This window comes from Melanerpes formicivorus, unplaced genomic scaffold (assembly GCF_026170545.1).
Source record: "Melanerpes formicivorus ecotype bairdi unplaced genomic scaffold, bMelFor1.0.p_v2 SCAF_64, whole genome shotgun sequence".
NCBI lineage: Eukaryota > Metazoa > Chordata > Aves > Piciformes > Picidae > Melanerpes > Melanerpes formicivorus.
The window spans coordinates 1069188-1088985 of record NW_027142416.1 but is presented as its reverse complement, the minus strand read 5'-3'; the positions used below and the strand labels follow the sequence as shown (position 1 = coordinate 1088985).

The 19798-nt window shown below is 49.2% G+C and overlaps 1 protein-coding gene across 1 annotated transcript; it reads left to right on the top strand.

The window, feature by feature from the left end:
- Window positions 1–782: 782 nt before the first annotated feature.
- GPR19 (G protein-coupled receptor 19) lies at window positions 783–12353 on the top strand. The gene is made up of 2 exons (XM_068162388.1): window positions 783–1105; window positions 10855–12353. The coding sequence occupies exon 2, from the start codon at window positions 10890–10892 to the stop codon at window positions 12117–12119; it is 1230 nt and encodes a 409-aa protein (XP_068018489.1). The 5' UTR covers window positions 783–1105; window positions 10855–10889; the 3' UTR covers window positions 12120–12353.
- Window positions 12354–19798: the final 7445 nt, after the last annotated feature.

Genomic DNA, 19798 nt, shown 5'->3' with positions numbered 1-19798 from the left:
GGAATTAAAAATAAATCATAGAATGCTAGGGTTGGAAGGGACCTCAAGGATCATCCAGTTCCAACCCTCCTGCCATGGACAGGGACACCTCACACTACAGCAGGTTGCTTACAGCCACATCCAGTCTGGCCTTCAAAACCTCCAGGGATAAGGCTTCTACCACCTCCCTGGGCAACCCGTGCCAGTCTCTCACCACCCTCATGGGGAACAATTTCTTCCTAACATCCAATTTGCATCTGCCCATTTCTAATTTTTTTTTCCCATTTACCCTGGTCCTATCACTCCCTGACACCCTAAAAAGTCCCTCCTCAGCTTTCTTGTAGGCCCCCTTCACATAGTGGAAGGCCACAAATAAGGTCTCCTCGGAGGCTTCTCTTCTCACAGACTAAACAGCCCCAGAGCACGAATTCCCAGAGGAAGCTAATTAAATATTCTCTCCACCTCCTTCTCCTTATTCAGCCGGTTCCTTTCTTTCAATTGGCGGGGTCCCATGGCGACCATCGGGGAAGAAAAGCATCCTCTCCAGCAGCCGCGCCTCGCCATAGCAACCGGGACGTCAGCGCCGGCGGCCAAAGCCCGCAGCGGCCCCAGGAGCGGCGCTGCCCCCGAGGCTGACCCTCCCGGCCCCGCTAGGCTCTTGCAGCGGGTCGGGCCGCGACGGCGGCACCCCGGGCGGTGCCGGGGGGGCACAGCGCCGCGCCTGCCCCGTCGGGGCCTCGGGGCGGGGGCGCAGGAGGCTGCTCCTCTGTCCGTGGTGCTGACAGTCCCCGACGGGGCCGGGGGAGGAGGACCCGGGGCGGAAGCGTCCTGGGAAGGGTCGGGCACATGATCAGCATCCCACATGACACGGAAAGAAACGGGTGGCAGCAGCCTGCCCTACGAAACGTCATTTTTTCCCCCTCCGTCAAAGAAGAAGGCTAGAACACCCCCTCCCTCCTCCTCAATCAGGTTTACAAATCTCCGGACAGAGGCTGCTGCAGGTGGGAATATTCTCCGTGGGTTTCACCTTCCTATAGGTGTCTTCATCTGGGATAACAAGGGGAAGAAGGACGGAAACGAGGAGAAAGGACGGGAACGACGCCTCTGGGATTATGCTTTGGAGCAGGTAGGTGGACGGCTAGGGGCTGTGATGGGCAGCACTGTGGCTCGGGGGACAGATCTCTTGGCAGAGCCGAGCGGGATGGGCTTTGCCGGGGATTTATCTTCTGTGTGTGTCCTTACGGGCATTCCAAACCCTTGGCGTTTAGCAAGGAGGACTCACTCCTCAGCAGCAAATGCTGGGCAAAGCTTGAATTGGAAGCTTATTGTGCTGAAAGCAGAGGTGTGTAGAATTGCTGCAGAATGACTATCTGTATTCTCTACATGAATTTACGTTCTTGTATACCTATAATCATTATGTTTACATTATGCCACCAGTTTGTCTTTAAAAAATTATATATATATATATATATATATATATATATATATATATATAATCCCTTGATGTAGCCAGTTCCATGAAAGCAGAAAATTACTTGTACCAAGATGGAGCAGACCAATCTGCTCCTGTGCCTTTTTTTGTTTGCTTGTTTCCTGTCTCTAGATAACATTGAAACAGCATCTTCCCTCCTCGTGTTACTACACTAAAAGAGCTGCTTTTGTATTTTTTTCCTTCAGTGGTTAATTTGAAATCATCCTTTCTGAAAGTCTTGTCTCCTGTTTTCTGTCTGGGTTCCTGGATGCACCTGCTTAAAGAAACACCACGGACATAGTAATCTTTGATTTCTGTAGCCAGAAAGAGGCCAAAAGGTTATGGTGTTCTTCATCATTCAGGCACATACATGGCAATGTTGTCTATTTATCCAGTATTAAGCAGTATGTTGGCTCCATGGAGTTCTGGAGAAGTAAAACTGCCTTCTGCTTTCTAAAAGGCCATTTGTGTGTATGAGGCAGGATTCATAGCCAGTTCCTTCTGGCAAGGATGTTCAAATGTGGTTCTTGAAGGTTTGTTGTGAAAGGCACTGTCAATCACTTCAATAAGTGGCTTGGTCTGCAGAAATATTGGATGCCAACCCAGAGGCATCCTCAAAAGCTAATCTATGAAAGCTAATCTGTATGTTAGGATTTTGGAAGTTTAATTTATTAGCTTGTTTTAGACAGCCTGGTCTCAGCTGAGCCAGTACAGGGAGGAACTGCCATACCTTAGCCATGTTTGGGGAGCTCTGCTCCTTAGCTTAAAGTAAGAGCTTACAGAATCTCACTCCCCAGCAATTTTCCTGTGTAGACTCTGTTTAGACAACTGTGCAGTGCAATTCCCCCATCTGGGTCACACCATATGATCTCCATCCACATTTGCCTTTGCAGCCCCACCAGGCACACTCCCTCAGGTGTTCAACAATTTGAGAGCAATATCAAACAGCCAATAACATCCTCAAGTAGAGTCTACTTAACCTCCCCACCACAAACACAGTTCTCCCAGCATGAGGACATGACACAGCACTCACGAGTTTGGGATTTCTCCATTCCAGCAGCTTCCACCATTCCCTGGACTTTCCTTCTGACAGGCATCAACTGGCACCCTGCCCAACAAGACATCTCCAGTACAGGGGTTATCAGGAAGCCATCATCTTGCCTTGGTGGCTTCTACTCTGCTTTTGTCCTCTCTGAGCCTAGCTCAGTTGACACATCCCTTCCAACCTAACCATGGACTTTGCACAGCCTTCAACACTCCCAGTTTCTCCAGCAAAGTTAGTAGAGGAAGGCTATTACATGCTCTCAATGATGGCCATATCCTTTGATGGAAGCTCATGGGAATGTTCTCCTACTGCTCATTCAGGTCTTGTCCTCTCCTCATGAGAAAAGTCCTCCTGGAAGCATTTTAAGACTTCTGGCAATTCTATCCTGGCATGATTATTAGCCACTAGTGCTACCCCACTCTCTCACTATGGCAGGCACAGGTGACCTGTGTTACATGAGCACTAGGTTCACTTCATTGTGAGAGGGAGGAACCCTGTGACAAGAGCTCATCTATCCCAGCACTAATGTTTGTTTCAATGCAGAAAAATCCTGGTACCACATGAGCTTCACAAGAGTTAGTATCCAGAGTTCATTTCCACATGATTTTTTCATATAGAGACAATGCAAAAAATCTAAGGTTTTCCCTGTGCTCACTGCTAGTGAGAGGGGTGAGCTAAGCTGCCAAAGTCCTCACTGAAGCTCCCTGTGGGGGAGAGGACACTCAGTGGGGAGAGGGTGAGAATTTCCAAGAGATGGGCAGAGAAATCAGCCAAGCTTGAGATTCATCACAGCTCATCTGTCAACACCCACCACGGCAAGGCAGCCCTGTAAGCACTGCGTTCCTCACATTAAGCAGCAGAGCATAATGTGTTGTGAGCAGGGCCTGCTGCTGCCAAAAATTAATGTCTGTGGGAAAGAGCAGCTATTTTTCTGCCTTTGAACCAGGAGAAGTTCCAGCCTGGCCATGTCCAAAGACCAAGATCCAATCCCCATCAAGGAAGGCAAGTCGCCTGCAAAGGTGTAATTCAAACTCCTTTGCACTCTTCTTGGACAGCTCCAGTAGGTGGAACCTGATCTGACAACAGAGCTGAAAATGAGTATAGAATAGAATAGAATAGAATAGAATAGAATAGAATAGAATAGAATAGAATAGAATAGAATAGAATAGAATTAACCAGGTTGGAAAAGACCATCGAGTCCAACCTATCACCCAACACGATCTAATCAACTAAACCATGGCACCAAGCACCCCATACAGTCTCTTCCTATACACCTCCAGGGATGGTGACTCCACCACCTCCCTGGGCAGCACATTCCGACGGCAAATTACTCTTTCTATGAAGAACTTCTTCCTAACATCCAGCCTAAACCTCCCCTGGTGCAGCTTGAGACTATGTCCTCTTGTTCTGGTGCTGGTAGCCTGGGAGAAGAGTCCAACCCCCACCTGGCTACAACCTCCTTTCAGGTAGTTGTAGACAGCAATAAAGTCTCCCCTGAGCCTCCTCTTCTCCAGGCTAAACAACACCAGCTCCCTCAGCTGCTCCTAACAGGGCTTGTGCGCCAGACCCCTCCCCAGTTTTGTTGCCCTTAGGCTGTGGGCAAGAGCAGAGGAGATGGAAGAAACAGGCAGTCCAAAGGTCATGGCAAACCATACACAATTTGCTGGGACAAAGCTTGCAGTTATGATGCAGAGAAGTAAAATACATTGAATTAAAAAAGCCTTTCTGACAATGCCAGGCTGAGTTCAATGATCTGTTTTTTCAGATACCTTTTTAATCCTAAAAAAGAACCCCCCAGTGACTGGGGGGAAATAAATTGCTTATTCTTTTGGTTAAACATTTTAGAAGGCATTTATTGCATTCCTTTACAAATCTTATTGGATTTTCTTCTTCCAAGTTGTGATGCATGCTACATAAACGTGCAAACACATTAACTGCACCCTATGGGCTTCATGCAACAGCAAAACCAACGTGGCAGTGGCTTTGTGAAGTTCTTCTGGCTCGAATACTTCTCCTCTAAACAGCTCTGTTTTGGAGACCTAGCAAGAATGTTCCCTTTGCTTTCAACCCAAAGGGATAACCCTGAAAATAGAGTGTTTGGGCCTTCAAACTGTAAATTAAGGTCTCTTCAGAGGGTGGTCATCAGAGGCACAGAGTCAACTTGGAGGCCTGTGGCCAGTGGTGTTCCACAGGATCAGTACTGGGTCCAGTTTTGTTCAGTATCTTTATCAACAATGTGAATGAGAGGATTGAGAGTAGCCTCAGCAATTTCACTGATGATACAAAACTGGAGGGGTGGCTGACACCTGTCAGGCTGTGTTGCCATCCAATGAGATCTGGACAGGTTGAGAGCTGGGTGCAGGCAAATCTCACGAAGTTCAATAAGGACAAGTGCAGGGTCCTGCATCTGGGGAGGAGTAATAGCAGGCACCAGGAGAGGTCAGGTTAGAGGCTGCCCTGCTGGAGAGCAGCTCCACAGAGAAAGAGCTTGGAGCGTTGACGGACATCAAGTTCTGCATGGGACAGCAATGTGCCCTTGTGGCCAAGAAAGCCAATAGGATCCTGGGGTGCAGCAAGAAAAGTGTGGCCAGCAGGGCTGGGCAGGTTCTTCTTCCCCTCTACTCTGCCCTGGTGAGACCACACCTGTGGTCTCAACTGGAATACTGTGACTGGTTTTCGGCTCCCCAGTTCAAGAGGGACAAAGACCTGCTGGATAGAATCCAACAGAGAGCCATGAGGATGATTAGGGGACTTGAGCATCTCCCCTATGAAGAGAGACTGAGAGTCCTGGGGCTGTTTAGTCTTGAGAAGACTGAAAGGGGATCTGATCAATGTCCATAAATATCTGAGGGCTGGGTGTCAAGTGGAGGGGGCCAAGCTCTTTTTGGTGGTGCACAAACATAATAAGCCAAGGAACAACAGGTACAAGCTTGAACATAGTAGATTTCACTTCAACATGAGGAGAAACTTCTTTACAGTGAGGGTGACAGAGCCCTGGAGCAAGCTGCCCAGAGAGGTTGTGGAGTCTCCTTCTCTGGAGACTTTCCAAACCCACCTGGATGCATTCCTGTGTGGACTGCCCTGGGTGATCCTGCTTTGGCAGGGGGGATTGGAACTGATGATCTCTGGATGTCCCTTCCAACCTCTAATGTACTGTGACACTGTAAAACAGGAACTGTGGCACCAGGAAACCCCTCTGACAATTATGAGTCATTTCACAACCTCTTTTTTCTTTTTTTCTTTCCTCTCCTTCCCAAACAAATGCAAAAGATTCAGAGCTTGCAACAGCAATACAAGAAGCCCTCATATCAGTTTTAAAAGGATTCTCACTCTAAAATATTCAAAATTTTAAAAGTGGGATTTTGGGATATAAGGATAAGTGATCAGACCCCTCTCTGTCTTCTTTTTCTCAAGACTAAACAGCCCCAGGGCTCTCAGTCTCTCTTCATAGGGGAGATGCTCAAGTCCCCTAATCATCCTCATGGCTCTCTGTTGGATTCTCTCCAGCAGGTATCTGTCCCTCTTGAAGTGGGGAGCCCAAAACTGGACACAATATTTCAGGTGTGGTCTCACCAGGGCAGAGTAGCGGGGGAGAAGAACCTCCCTAGAGCTGCTGGCCACACTTTTCTTGATGCACCCCAAAAAGTGAGATCTCTGCATCTACACAGACCTGCAACCCGCTAGAAACTTCCTCTCGGATCAGCGTCGTATCAGCTGTGAAGGAAAAATGTTGTTGTTAAAGAAGAGTGAAAGTAGGCCTCACATGTTGGCTCTCCATAGTTCTTACTTTTTTTTGTTTCCAATGCCTTTGATACCATCCCCCACAGCAAACTGCTGTCTAAGCTGTCAGCTTGTGGCTTGGACCACTACACTCTGTGCTGGGTTAGGAACTGGCTGGAGGGCCGAGCCCAGAAAGTGGTGGTGAATGGTGCCACATCCAGCTGGCAGCCAGGCACCAGTGGTGTGCCCCAAGGATCAGTGCTGGGCCCCATGCTCATTAACATCTTCACTGATGATCTGGATGAGGGGGTCAAGTCAGTCATCAGCAAGTTTGCAGATGACACCAAGTTAGGAGCAGGTGTTAGTCAGTTAGAGGGTAGAAAGGCTCTGCAGAGGGACCTTGACTGACTGGACAGATGGGCAGAATCCAATGGGATGGCATTTAACAAGTCCAAGTGCTGAGTGCTGCACTTTGGCTACGGCAATCCCATGCAGAGCTACAGGCTGGGGTCAGAGTGGCTGGAGAGCTGCCAAACACAGAGGGACCTGGGGGTGCTGATTGACAGCTGCCTAAACATGAGCCAGCAGTGTGCCCAGGTGGCCAAGAAGGCCAATAGCATCCTGGCCTGCATTAAGAATAGTGTGGCCAGAAGGAGCAGGAAAGTCATTGTGCCCCTGGACTCTGCATTGGTTAGGCCACACCTTGAGTCCTGTGTCCAGTTCTGGGCCCCTCAGTTTAAGAAGGACATTGAGACGCTTGAACGTGTCCAGAGAAGGGCAACAAGGCTGGGGAGAGGCCTTGAGCACAGCCCTATGAGGAGAGGCTGAGGGAGCTGGGATTGTTTAGCCTGGAGAAGAGGAGGCTCAGGAGTGACCTCATTGCCCTCTACAACTACCTGAAAGGTGGTTGTAGCCAGGAAGGGGTTGGTCTCTTCTCCCAGGCAACCAGCACCAGAACAAGGGGACAGTCTCAAGCTGTGCCAGGGGAGGTTTAGACTCGAGGTGAGGAGAAAGTTCTTCACCGAGCGAGTCGTTCATCATTGGAATGTGCTGCCCAGGGAGGTGGTGGAGTCACCATCCGTGGAGGCGTTCAAGGGGAGATTGGACGTGGCACTTGGTGCCATGGTCTAGTCATGGGGTCTGTGTTGATAGGTTGGACTCGATGATCCTCGAGGTCTCTTCCAACCTTAGTGATACTGTGATACTGTGATACCTGCTTATTGGCTTGCACAGCAAAAGGAGACTAAAGATCCAATGACCCTTTTCGTGTGAATTTAATGTTTGCAAGCTGAACAGTTCATTAACACTTAAGCCACATATCAGCAAAGGAGGATGTGGGGACTGGAGACATATAATCTGTGTATCAGGGTGTAGCAAGACAGCGAAGGTACAGAATCTCTGGTTATTTGCATCCTAGAGTGCATCCTTTTTGCACACAAAGTGGTGCACATGCCGAGCTTCTCCTATTTGTGATGCTATTAAGAGCTCTCCTCATAATGCAGAAGTTTCAATCTCCACCACAAAAACACTGGATTTGCCCACACAGGAAAAAGGTCATAGAATCATAGAATCATAGAATCATAGGATGTTAGGGGTTGGAAGAGAACTCTGGAGATCATCCAGTCAAACACCTCTGCCAAAGCAGGATCACCCAGGGCAGGTCACACAGGGACACATCCAGGTCGGTTTTGAGTCTCCAGAGAAGGAGACTCCACAAGAAGGCTCCAGGGCTCTGTCACCCTCACAGCAAAGGAGTTTTTCCTCATGCTGAGGTGGAATTTCTGTGTTCCAGTTTGTATCCATTGCCTGCTGTCCTACCACTGGGCACCAGTGAAAAGAGACCCACCCCTTCATCTTGACACCCACCCTTCAGATATTTATAACCATTGAAAAGGCCCCCTCTCAGCCTTCTCTGCAGACTAAACAGCCCTAGGTCTCTCAGCCTTGCCTCATCACAGATGTTTCAGTACCTTCATCATCCCCATAGCTTCTGCTGGACTCTATCCAGTATTTCTCTGTCCCTTTTGAACTGGGGAGCCCAGAACTGGACACAGATCTATTGTGCCATAGTCCTTAGGGTTCTTAGTGCTAACTCAAGAAGGGCAATAAGGAAGAAATTAAGGAAGAAAGTTAGCCCATAATGTTCTTTTCTAACAGGCTCCACGTGTTTTTTTCCTACTACAGGTAGTTCTACCATGTACTGTCACTCTGCCAGAGACTGCAGCCCAAATAACCCCGTAGACAGCTGATGGTAGCAGGGTACCTCCAGCAGAGCAGATTTACCTGATGAAGGGTGGGGAAAGGCAAGCAGGAGCAGTCTGAGAAACCAGGAATCCTCTGCCAGGCAAAGCTACTAAGGAAGCAATGGAGGGAAAGCAACTAAGGGAGAGGGGAAGGTGGAGACTGGGTTGGACAGCACCTAGAATCCTCCAGCAGAAGATGGGTTGAGAGGCAATGTATCACCCCCAGACAGTGCCCCTTGCAGCTCACATGACATCCTCCACTTCTGGGTCACACTATTGATGTCCCCAAACGCTGTTTTTGATGGGGGGAAGAGGGAAGTGCAATGAAAAATTCCTTGTTTACCACACCCCACTGAAACAAACCCAATTCTTACCAGCCTCAAACTGCTTCTGCCGAGTCCAGTTTTAACTTGAGTCATGTTTTCTGCTCTCCAACACTGCCTGCATGTGAAAGCTGCTAAATAAGGCCAGCTGCTTTGGGAGCAGCCTTGGTGACTCATGCATTGACCCACTTCACTTCCCAGTGACACAGAGTCAGCAGCTGGATACAGTGCAAGGCATGGAGGAGAGGTACAGTGGGGTCCTGTGGCAACCCATTACAAACTGGCTGTGCCACTTTCACAGGATGTTGTTGGAAGAGACCTCCAAAGATCATTGAGTCCAACCCCTGTGCCAGAGCAGGACCATAGAATCTAGCACAGGTCACACAGGAACACATCCAGATGGTTCTTGAAAGTCTCCAGAGAAGGAGACTCCACAACCTCTCTGGGGAGCCTGTTCCAGTGCTATGCAACCCTCACAGTGAAGAAGTTCCTCCTCATGTTGAGGTGGAACCTCCTGTGCTGGAGTTTCTATCCATTGCCCCTTGTCCTATCACAGGGTGCCAGTGAGCAGAGCCTGTCCCCTCCCTCTTGACACCCAGCCCTCAGATATTTACAAACATTTATTAAATCCCCTCTCAGTCTTCTCTTCTGTAGACTAAAGAGCCCCAGAGCTCTCAGTCTCTCTTCATGGAACAGTGCTCCAGTCCCTCAATCATCCTGGTAGCTCTCCACTGGATTCTCTCCAGTCCCTGTCCCTCTTGAACTGGGGAGGCCAAAACTGGATGCAATATGCCAGGTGTGGCCTCACCAGGGCAGAGCAGAGGAGGAGAACCTTGCTGGAACTCCTGGACACACTCCTCTTAATGCACCCCAGGATCCCATTGGCCCTCTTGGCCACAAGGGCACACTGCTGTCCCATGCAGAACTTGTTGTCCACCAGGACTCCCAGGTCCTTCTCCACAGGGCTGCTCTCCAGCAGATCAACTCCTAAACTGTACTGGTGCAGTCTTGTCTCAAACACACTCTGCATTTTCAAGGATGCTCAGTTTATGCCTGTGCTGTGCAGCTGGTGGGAAATCAAGCCTGGTCATGTGAACCACAGAGTGTGATACTCAGCACAGCTAATGAATGCAGGGTCTAAAAAGCTAGAGGGGAAAAAAAATGTTCTCTAACCACATCCAGCAATGAATATATCTTTTGCTCTTCCACAGCTGACTATTGTTTTGCTTTGTGTTATTGAAGATGACTTGCCAAGCATCACAAGGAGCACTATCCCAAATTCATCCAGGCTCTGCTCTGAGTAGGCAGACAAGAAGGATGCAGTTGGTAATAGATGCAGAGCTAGAGTAGGCAGCGCGAAGTACTGAAATAAACCTCAGAAAGCAGAGGTGGGAACTGGATCCCTTGGAAAGATGAGGAGGGTGGTGGTGGCTGTTGGCATATCTCTGGTTTCTGGGATGAATTTTTTGATCTTCTGGTCACAGATTGAATCCTGATTTGTCTTGCACAGTCTCAGGACTCTGCATTCACACAGTATACCCAGAGAAAGAGTTTTGCTTTCTAGTAAGAGGCTTTGCATGGCAACAGCTCAATCAAAAGGATCCTTTTTAGAGCATCAGTTCTGGCAATGAGTTTGCAGACAGGCAGCCAACAATATTAAATGCTTTTCCACTTTATCGCTGCAGAAGGCTAAGGTAAATCCAACCACCTGTCTAAATTAGTAACTCCATGACAGGACAAGGGGCAATGGTGGAAGTTGAGGAATAGGAAGTTCCATGGAAACAGGAGGAAGAATTATTTCCCTGTGAGGGAAACAGGCTGCCCAGAGGGCTTGTGGAGTCTCTTCTCTGGAGATATTCAAGACCTGCCTGAATGAGTGTGTGACCTGTCCTGGGTGATCCTGTTCTGGCAGGGGGGCTGGACTGGATGATCTCTTGAGGTCCCTGACATTCTGTGATTCTCTGATTCCATTTACCAATTTACAGCTCTGAGTAGGACCTCTGCTAGTTTCACTGCTTAAGGCAGGCTTTTCACATGTACTTGGCACCTCAAACCTTTTCTCTCTGTACACAGACTGAGCAAAAGACCTGCTGGGATTTGCCGATAGCATGGACAACAGCAGCGGTCCTTTCGTTCTCCCCACCCTACTGCTCCTGCTGCAGAACAAGAGCTACCCTGAAGCCTCCATCCCTCCTGCTGGCTACATCATGACAGAGTCACCCCCAGGAGCCAGCTCCAGCAGGAACCACAGCGTTCTGCAGCCTGCACTGCGGCCGGGGGAAATCGCAGCAGCCAGCGTGGTGTTGGGAGTGCTATGGCTGGTTTCCTTCTTCGGCAACTCCCTCGTTTGCTTAGTGATCCACAGGAGCAGGAGGACACAATCCACTACCAATTATTTTGTGGTCTCCATGGCTTGTGCAGACCTGCTGATCAGCGTGGCGAGTATGCCTTTTGTGCTGCTGCAGTTTGCCCATGGTAGGTGGGTGCTGGGCGGTGCAATGTGCAAGCTGGTCAGGTACATCCAGTACCTCACCCCCGGAGTGCAGATGGGTGTGCTCCTCTCCATCTGCCTGGATCGCTTCTACACCATTGTCTACCCTCTCAGCTTCAAAGTGTCCAGGGAGAAAGCCAAGAAAATGATTCTGGCCTCTTGGCTCTTTGAGGCTCTGTTTGCATCTCCAGCTTTCTTCTTCTATGGCTCCAACAGCGATGACCACTGCAACTTCTTCCTCCCTGCTACTTGGGAAGGAGTCCTCTACGGTGTCATCCACCTCCTGGTGGTGTTCTTGATCCCCTCCCTCCTCATTATCCTCTTCTACCAGAAGGTCGTCAAGCACATTTGGAGAATAGGCACGGATGGCAGGACTGTCAGGAGGACAATGAACATTGTCCCAAGAACAAAGGTGAAAACCATCAAGATGTTCTTGATGTTAAATGCAGTGTTTCTCCTCTCCTGGCTCCCTTTTTACGTGGTGCAGCTGTGGCACCCGCAGGAAATGGAGTACAGGAAGAGCTCCTTGGTTTTCCTGGCGATCACCTGGAGCTCCTTCAGCTCTTCAGCCTCTAAGCCAACCCTCTACTCTGTGTACAACGCCAACTTCAGAAGAGGAATGAAAGAAACCTTTTGCATGTCTGCCATGAAATGCTACAGGAGCAACGCCTACACTATCACCTCCAGCTCCAGGATAGCCAAAACAAACCACGTTGGGATTGCAGACATCCCAGCTCCAGCCAAAACTGTCACCAAAGACTCAATCTACGAAGCTTTTAACAGGGAAGCAAAGGAAAAAAAGCTTGCCTGGCCCATTCAGTCCAATCCCCCCAATACATTTGTCTAGGTGGCTCCAGTGCTCTGAAAAGTTGCTGTGTGTCCCCGGAACCAGGAGCTGTTCCCCAGTTTGGAACCCATTTAGGGTTACATATTTTTAACACAGCTTTTAGGGAGAAAAAAAATGAAGAAAAAAAAAGAGAGATGGTTTATTTTATTAAATGCCTTGATTTTGATGTGTCCAGTCTCTGTTATTTCAGTCACTTTCTGCCCTTTGGAATTGCCCTCCCATAATCACAAGCACAAGCTTTCTACAAAACAGAGTTCTTACACTCTTTGGAGGAAAAAAAAAAAAAAAAGAAGGAAAAAAACCCAACCCTTTTCAGAATTCCTGTGCCTTGGCCACGGTGTAGAAACACCACATGCACCCAAGCCCTCTGCTCTGCCTTTCGTCATGCCCCTGTCAATAGCATTGCACTGGCATTTGCCTTCTTGTTCTGTTCTTAGCACAGCTCAAAGCGCAAGGTCCTGGATCTGGTTGGCCCAGCCTCAAGCACAAATCCAGGCAGGGTTCAGAGTGGGCTGAGAGCAGCTCTGAAGAAAGAGACTTCGGGGTGTTGGATGCTGAGAAGCTCCCCAGGAGCCAGCAGTGCCCTCAAGCGCCCCAGAAGGCAGCTGTGTGCTGGGCTGCAGCCAGAGGAGTGTGGGCAGCAGGGCAAGAGAGGGGATTCTGCCCCTTGACTCTGCTCTGCTCAGACCCCACCTCCAATCCTGCCTCCAGGTCTGGTGTCCCCAGCAGAAGAAGGACACAGAACTGTTGGAGTGAGTCCAGATGAGGCCACAAAGATGATTCAAAGGCTGGAGCACCTCTGCTATGAGGACAGGCTGAGGGAGCTGGGCTTGTTCAGCCTGGAGAAGAGAAGGCTCTGGGGGGACCCTAGAGCTGCCTTCCAATAGCTGAAGGCATCCTCCAGGAAGGCTGCAGAGGGACTTTTCCTGAGGTTGTCTAGAGACAGGACAAAGGAGAATGGTTGGAAGCTGAGGGAGAGCAGGGTTAGACTGGACCTTAGGAAGTTCTTCGGCCTGAGGGTGATGAGACTCTGGAATAGGCTGCCCAGGGAGACTGCGGCTGCCTCCTCCCTGGGAGTATTGAAAGCCAGGCTGGATGAGGCTATGAGTAGCCAAGTCTAGTTGAGAGGTGTCCCTGCCCAGGGCTTAGGTTGGAGTAGATGATCACTGAGGATCATTCTAACCTGAGCCACTCTAGGATTCTGTGATAACTCCATGATTAGTATGTCCACATGTGGGCAAATCTCTGAGGTCCCTGACGCCCATGCTAAAATCCCCAGTACCATGGTGAAGTCAACATCAGGCCATCACTGAAAGCTTTTGTTGTTGAAGTTCTCCAGAGCTCTTGTGGTCTAAACTGCTCAAGAAAAGCCCTCTCCTACTCTGCAGATATTCAAGTCCCATCTGGATGTGTTCCTGTGTGACCTGTGCTAGATTCTATGGTATTGCTCTGGCAGAGGGGGTGGGCTCAATAATCTTCAGAGGTCCCTTCCAACCCCTAACATCCTGTGAGCCTATGATCCTATGCCCTCCCCCCCTCCTAGCAAGCTGCTTCCACACCCCACCTGGTGCACTCACCCAGAAGCAGGTACTCCCTGGGAGAAGACCAGCTGGTCGGAAAGTGTCATGGCTCTCCTAGGCAGGCAGGCAAGCAGGCAGGGACTCCTCAACCTCTTCCCTTCAGTGTGCTCCTGGCTGAATGCCTTCTGCGGTGCAGCTGCAATGCCTGCAGTGGGAGGTGTTGGGCTGGCAAAGCAGCTGAGCCAGCTCTGTATCTGGCGTGGGGGGAACTGAGATGCTCCTTTCAAGTCATTTCAGTGGCTGCAGAATCCCAGTTCAGGACTCTGCCTGCTGTGCAGCGAGTGAATTGCACCTCACCCCGTAAAGGGGCAGCAATGTGGCTTCCCCAGGCAGGTTGGTAATTACAGAATCACAGAATCAACCAGGTTGGAAAAGACCTCAGAGATCATCAAGTCCAACCTATAGATGTATAAATAATAGAATAGAATAATAGAATAATAAACCAGGTTGGAAGAGACCTTCAAGATCATCATGTCCAACCCATCAACCAGTCCAACCCACCTAAACAACTAACCCATGGCACCAAGCACCCCATCAAGTCTCCTCCTGAACACCTCCAATGATGGTGACTCCACCACCTCCCCAGGTAGCCCATTCCAATAATGTGACAAAGCACAGCTTCACAGCATCACTGAAATGAATTCAACAGAAAGTAGTAAAAATCAGCAAGGGCTGACTAAGGCTCAATTTGATGGCAAGGTCCCCACATTATTTAGAATAAAGCAACTTGATTAAAAACCTTGGAATCAAATACTTTTATGAATAGATAGAAATATGTGAGTAGAGAGAAAAGCAGAAAGAAAAGCAGACAGGTTAGGGTGATTTTCACAGAGGCTGGGAATAGGAAGGCTAAAGGTGGCCTCCTGTTGAGCCAGTATGTTTTCAGAGTGGATGCCCTTGCTCTCTAAATTCCATCTCAGAGAGTAGCTTAGTTGCTGCTGGATCCAATCTCAGACCAGGTCAGCAGTTTATTGCTCACACTGCATACGTGGCAGAAAGCTGTGGCTGCAGGTGGAGCCAGCTCCTGCTGCTTTTCTCTTCAGCACAAGAACCCAATGGGACCAAGGAACAAGTTCTGCACCATGAGGGTGGTGGAACGCTGGAACAGGTTGCCCAGGGAGGTGGTTGAGGCCCCATCCCTGGAGATATTCAAGATGAGGCTTGACAGGGCTCTGGGTGACCTGGTGTAGTTGAGAATGCCCCTGCTGACTACAGAGGGCGTTGGACTGGATGGGTCCCTTCCAACCCAGACCATTCTATGACTCTATGATTCCATGATTCTGTGATTCTGTGAGCAGAGGCAGCGTCTTCTCCACACCCCTCTGCAACCCATAACAGTGCCATGCTTGTGACAAAAGGGCACTGGTGGTGAAAAAGGCATGGGGGACACAGCCATCTACATGCAGGCCCTGCAGAGGCTGATCTTGGGCTTTGCTGGTACAGGGCAGGAGGCTTGGAGGGTGGTGTGTGGCTGCTAAGGCAGCTCAGCCAGCTCTGCCATAGTGTATGACTGCATAGACTCACCCATAGGCATCAAATGCTTCCTCAAAGAGAAACCTTTTTTATTGTTATTTAATTATTCTTTTTCTTCCAATTATCAACGTCATTAATAATAAGTGGACCAAGGGTTTGCGTGCAGTATTGATTTATTGTCTTAGTTCTGATAGCAGTGCCCAGAAGCACAGCAGCACGCCTTCAGAAAACACAACTATCTACCCACCAAGTGAGGTCAGCACCAGCAGCTGGCTGATGAATTCCCCTCACTCTGGTGCATCAATGTGGTCCCACAAGATGAAAGTGTGGGAAATCCAGCCTAGGCTACTGCACTCCTCATCTGGGATAGTTTCCATGTTGTCTTCTTCTAACATACACAGGAGAGACCCACGGGGTTCTGAGTAGAAGCCTGTCCATCCCAGTATCATTCATCATCAGTGGGTGCTTGAAGATAAACGTATTCGAAGCAGTGAAACTACAGAGCAGGCTCCTGATATCTTGTTCAAACCTCCAACCATCACTGATAAGAATTAGCACCCTTCACAGTGTAGCTGCCAAAAAGTGATGGCATTCAGTAAATCTGGCCCAAGTCTCAAAGTCCCAAAGGTAGCCCCACTCTGCTTGCTCATGCCCCATCTGAGCAGGAGCATTTTGTCTGAGGAAGGACATGGACCTGATGGAGCAGGGTCCAGAGGAAGGCCACAAAGATGATCAGGGGGCTGGAGCAGCTCTGCTATGAGGACAGGCTGAGGGAGCTGGGGGTGTTCAGCCTGGAGAAGAGAAGGCTCCAGGGAGACCTAATCCCCATGTTTCAGTAGGTGAAGGGGGCTACAAGAAGGCTGCAGAGGGACTGTTTGCAAAGGCCTTCAGGGACAAGATGAAGAGCAATGATTTGAAATGGGAGAAGAGCAGATTTAGATTGGATGTGAGGGACAAGTTCTGCACCATGAGGGTGCTGGAACATTGCAAGAGGTCGCCCAGGGAGGTGATTGAGGCTCCATCCCTGGAGATTTTCAAGGCGAAGCTAGACAAGGTTCTTAGCAACCTGCTCTAGTGGAGGATGTCCCTGCTAACTGCAGAGATGTTTGGACTGAATGACCCTCAGAGGGTCCTTTCAACCCAAGCCATTCTAAGACAGCTTTCTCCATGCTTAAAAAAGAAACCCAGAGCAACCAAACAACACCCACTGCTTCAGCTGCTAACTGGCCAACAGATGTCTCAGTCCACAAGGCCAGGCTCCACCATGAAGCACAAGCAAGAGGAGCTTCATAGAGCTCTGGAGACACCCCTCGTGACTCAGAAAGGTTGGTTACATGCCCAAGTTGCCAAGTGCTGCTCCTGTGGGTGTCTGTGAGTGTGTGAGGAGCAAATCAGCGTGCAGACATGGGCTGAAGCTTTAGGGGAGGCTTGACACTGAATCACAGAATCACAGAAACATTCAGGTTGGAAAAGACCCTCAGGACCACCAAGTCCAATCCAGAACCCTACTCTACAAGGTTCACCCTTAAACTAGATCCCCAAGTACCACACCCAAATGACCTTTAAACACATCCAGGGTTGGTGACTCCACCACCTCCCTGGGCAGCACATTCCAATGCCTGACCACTCTTGATGGGAAAAAAAATTATCCTAATGTCCAGTCTAAACCTACCCAGTCCTAGCTTGAGGCCCTTCCCTCTTGTTCTATCACTAATTACCTGTGAGAAGAGACCAGCACCAGCCTCTCCACAACATCCTTTCAGATGGTTGCAGAGAGCAATGAGGTCTCCCCTCAGCCTTCTCTGTTTCACACTAACCATCCCCAGCTCCTTCAGTTGCTCTTCATAAGATTTATTCTCCAGGCCCTTCACAGCTTCCTTGCCCTCCTCTGCCCTGGCTCCAGCACCTCCACATCTCTCTTGTGTTGAAGTGCCCAAAACTGGACACAATACTCGAGGTGTGGCCTCACCAGAGCTGAGTACAAGGCACAATCACTTCCCTGCTCCTGCTGAACACAGTATTTCTAATCCCAGCCAGGATGCCCTTGGCTTTCTTGGCCACCTGGGCACACTGCTGCCTCATATTCAGCCACTTGTTTATTGGAACCCCCAAGCAAAGAACAAAGAAACACTCCCCATTCACAAACATATCTCAGCCCCACCTGCACAGGAGAAGGACTGGGACAGAGGACTCCTGATGCCTGGATCTCTGCCCCATTCACCCCTTACTCTTGGAATGCTTCCTGTCCAAAACCACGACAGCACCAACCACAAAACTATTTTTCTCTACTAAATGGACACCACTTAAGTGGAAATTCCATCACTGCTGTTTAATTTTGGTATGAAGTGGCTTGCACTTGGGAATTACTATTTCAAACTGTCAAATTATGTCAACAGACATTTCAACAGGCAGCTGGATTGTTGGTTGAACACATTTCTAGCTGAAAGGTGGGAGCTAGTAAGGAGGAGACATGCACTGCTTGAACCTGTTTTTCAGACAGCTTCTTGGAGGTGATAGTAAGGTAGCTATCACCCATAATGGGACTTAAAAGCTTCCATATGTCCAGTTAAGAATTGTCTGAGTTTTTCCAGTCTCCTCAACTCAACCATTTTGACTTCAGAATTAATTGCCAATGATTTAGGAGTAGGTGTTGAATGCAGGCCATCGACTTTAGCTGAAATCCTGAGTGCTCAGCCTGGCTCAATACCTGTTTAAAAGAACAAAAGGCAGAGCTGAACTGTGTTAAACCAGATCCATATGCTCAAAGGAAGGCATACAGGATTCTGTGAGTTAATATGTCTTTATCAGTTGGCTCTTTTCAACCCAGCAAGTGCTGTGGAATTGGCCATGATAAATCACAAGAGTTTTATTTGTGCTGGCTTCTAATAAACCAGAACACACCTGCTAGAAGGTGGTTAGATAAATGGCACCTTCTGGGGAGCAGCCTGAACTGAATCATAGATTCATTCTGCACTACTGCTAACACATAGGCACACAAAGTCTTCTTTTAGTTTCCTCATGAAACCAGTCTCTGGGTAAAATTCAGCAGTGGCACAGAGAGCAATAATTGCTTTGTGTTTGGCATCTCAACCATTTTAGACTAGCTCTTGACTTGAGCCTATGTTTGCCGGTGAATAGGGGGAAAAAATACAAGATGATGACATCACCAAATAATTTAGTTGGTCCTTGCCTCATGTCTGGCCAGACTACAGCTTTTTCACTGTGTGTACAAGCAAGAGCAAAAGACTCTTTCGTTTCTCTTTTGAGGGTGGTGAGAGACTGGCACAGGTTGCCCAGGGAGGTGGTGGAAGCTTCATCCCTGGAGGTTTTTAGGGCCAGGCTGGATATGGCTGTGAGCAAGCTGATGTCGTGTGAGGTGTTCCTGCCCATGGCAGGGGGTTGGAACTGGATGATCCTTGAGGTCTCTTCCAAGCCTGACAATTCTGTGATTCGATGAGGAGGGACTGACAAAGGACTTTCATCCTTTGTGTCCAGCAGAAGCCCTGTTTTCACAGGTACTGCAGCACTTCTCTGCAGCCCTGGACATTCACCATCTCCCCTGACACGCATCCTCTGCAGAGTCCCTCTCTGTAGTGATCCAAAGACAGGAAGCAAAACAATTAAGCCCTATCCAGAGTTACATTTCAGATTATCGATCAGTTTGCTGTAAAAGCAGCAGAAATAGCCCCGATTCTCTCAGCACTGGCAGGAGCTCTGCTTTCTGCAGACTCTGACACAGATCTTGCCATGTCATTGACCTGGTCATTTGTATGAATCCAGGACATCTTTCCCAGAATGAAGTCTTGAGGCTGCCTTTCATTTTCCTTAAGAACAGGGATGTTAGGGATGTGGTCCTTGGCCCTCATAGCAGGAGCTGTGCTGCCAGCAGAATGCAGTATTAGCATTGATTAAGCCAGCTGTGAGTTACAGACAGACACAGAACAGGGCTGATCTTGCACTAATTATGGAAGCAAACATGAGCCTGAACATGAGCCTGCAGTGTGCCCAGGCAGCCAGGAGGGCCAATGGCATCCTGGCCTGCATCAGGAACAGTGTGGCCAGCAGGAGCAGGGAGGTCATTCTGCCCCTGTACACTGCACTGGTTAGGCCACACCTCGAATACTGTGTCCAGTTCTGGGCCCCTCAGTTTAGGAAGGATGTTGACTTGCTGGAACGAGTCCAGAGAAGGGCAACAAAGTTGGTGAGGGGTTTGGAACACAAGCCCTATGAGGAGAGACTGAGGGAGCTGGGGGTGCTTAGCCTGGAGAGGAGGAGGCTCAGGGCAGACCTTATTGTTCTCTACAACTACCTGAAGGGAGGTTGTAGCCAGGTGGGGGTTGGTCTCTTCTCCCAGGCAACCAGCACCAGAACAAGAGGACACAGTCTCAAGCTGCACCAGGGGAGGTTGAGGCTGGAGGTTAGGAGGAAGTTTTACACAGAGAGAGTGATTGCCCATTGGAATGGGCTGCCCAGGGAGGTGGTGGAGTCACCATCACTGGAGGTGTTCAGGAGGAGTCTTGATAGGGTGCTTGGTTGCATGGTTCAGTTGATTAGATGGTGTTGGGTGATAGGTTGGACTTGATGATCTCGAAGGTCTCTTCCAACCTGGTTAATTCAATTCTATTC

What these genes read in the sequence shown, in the direction of transcription:
- GPR19 (XM_068162388.1), top strand. Translation starts at nt 10,890, where the DNA reads ATGGACAACAGCAGCGGTCCTTTCGTTCTCCCCACCCTACTGCTCCTG.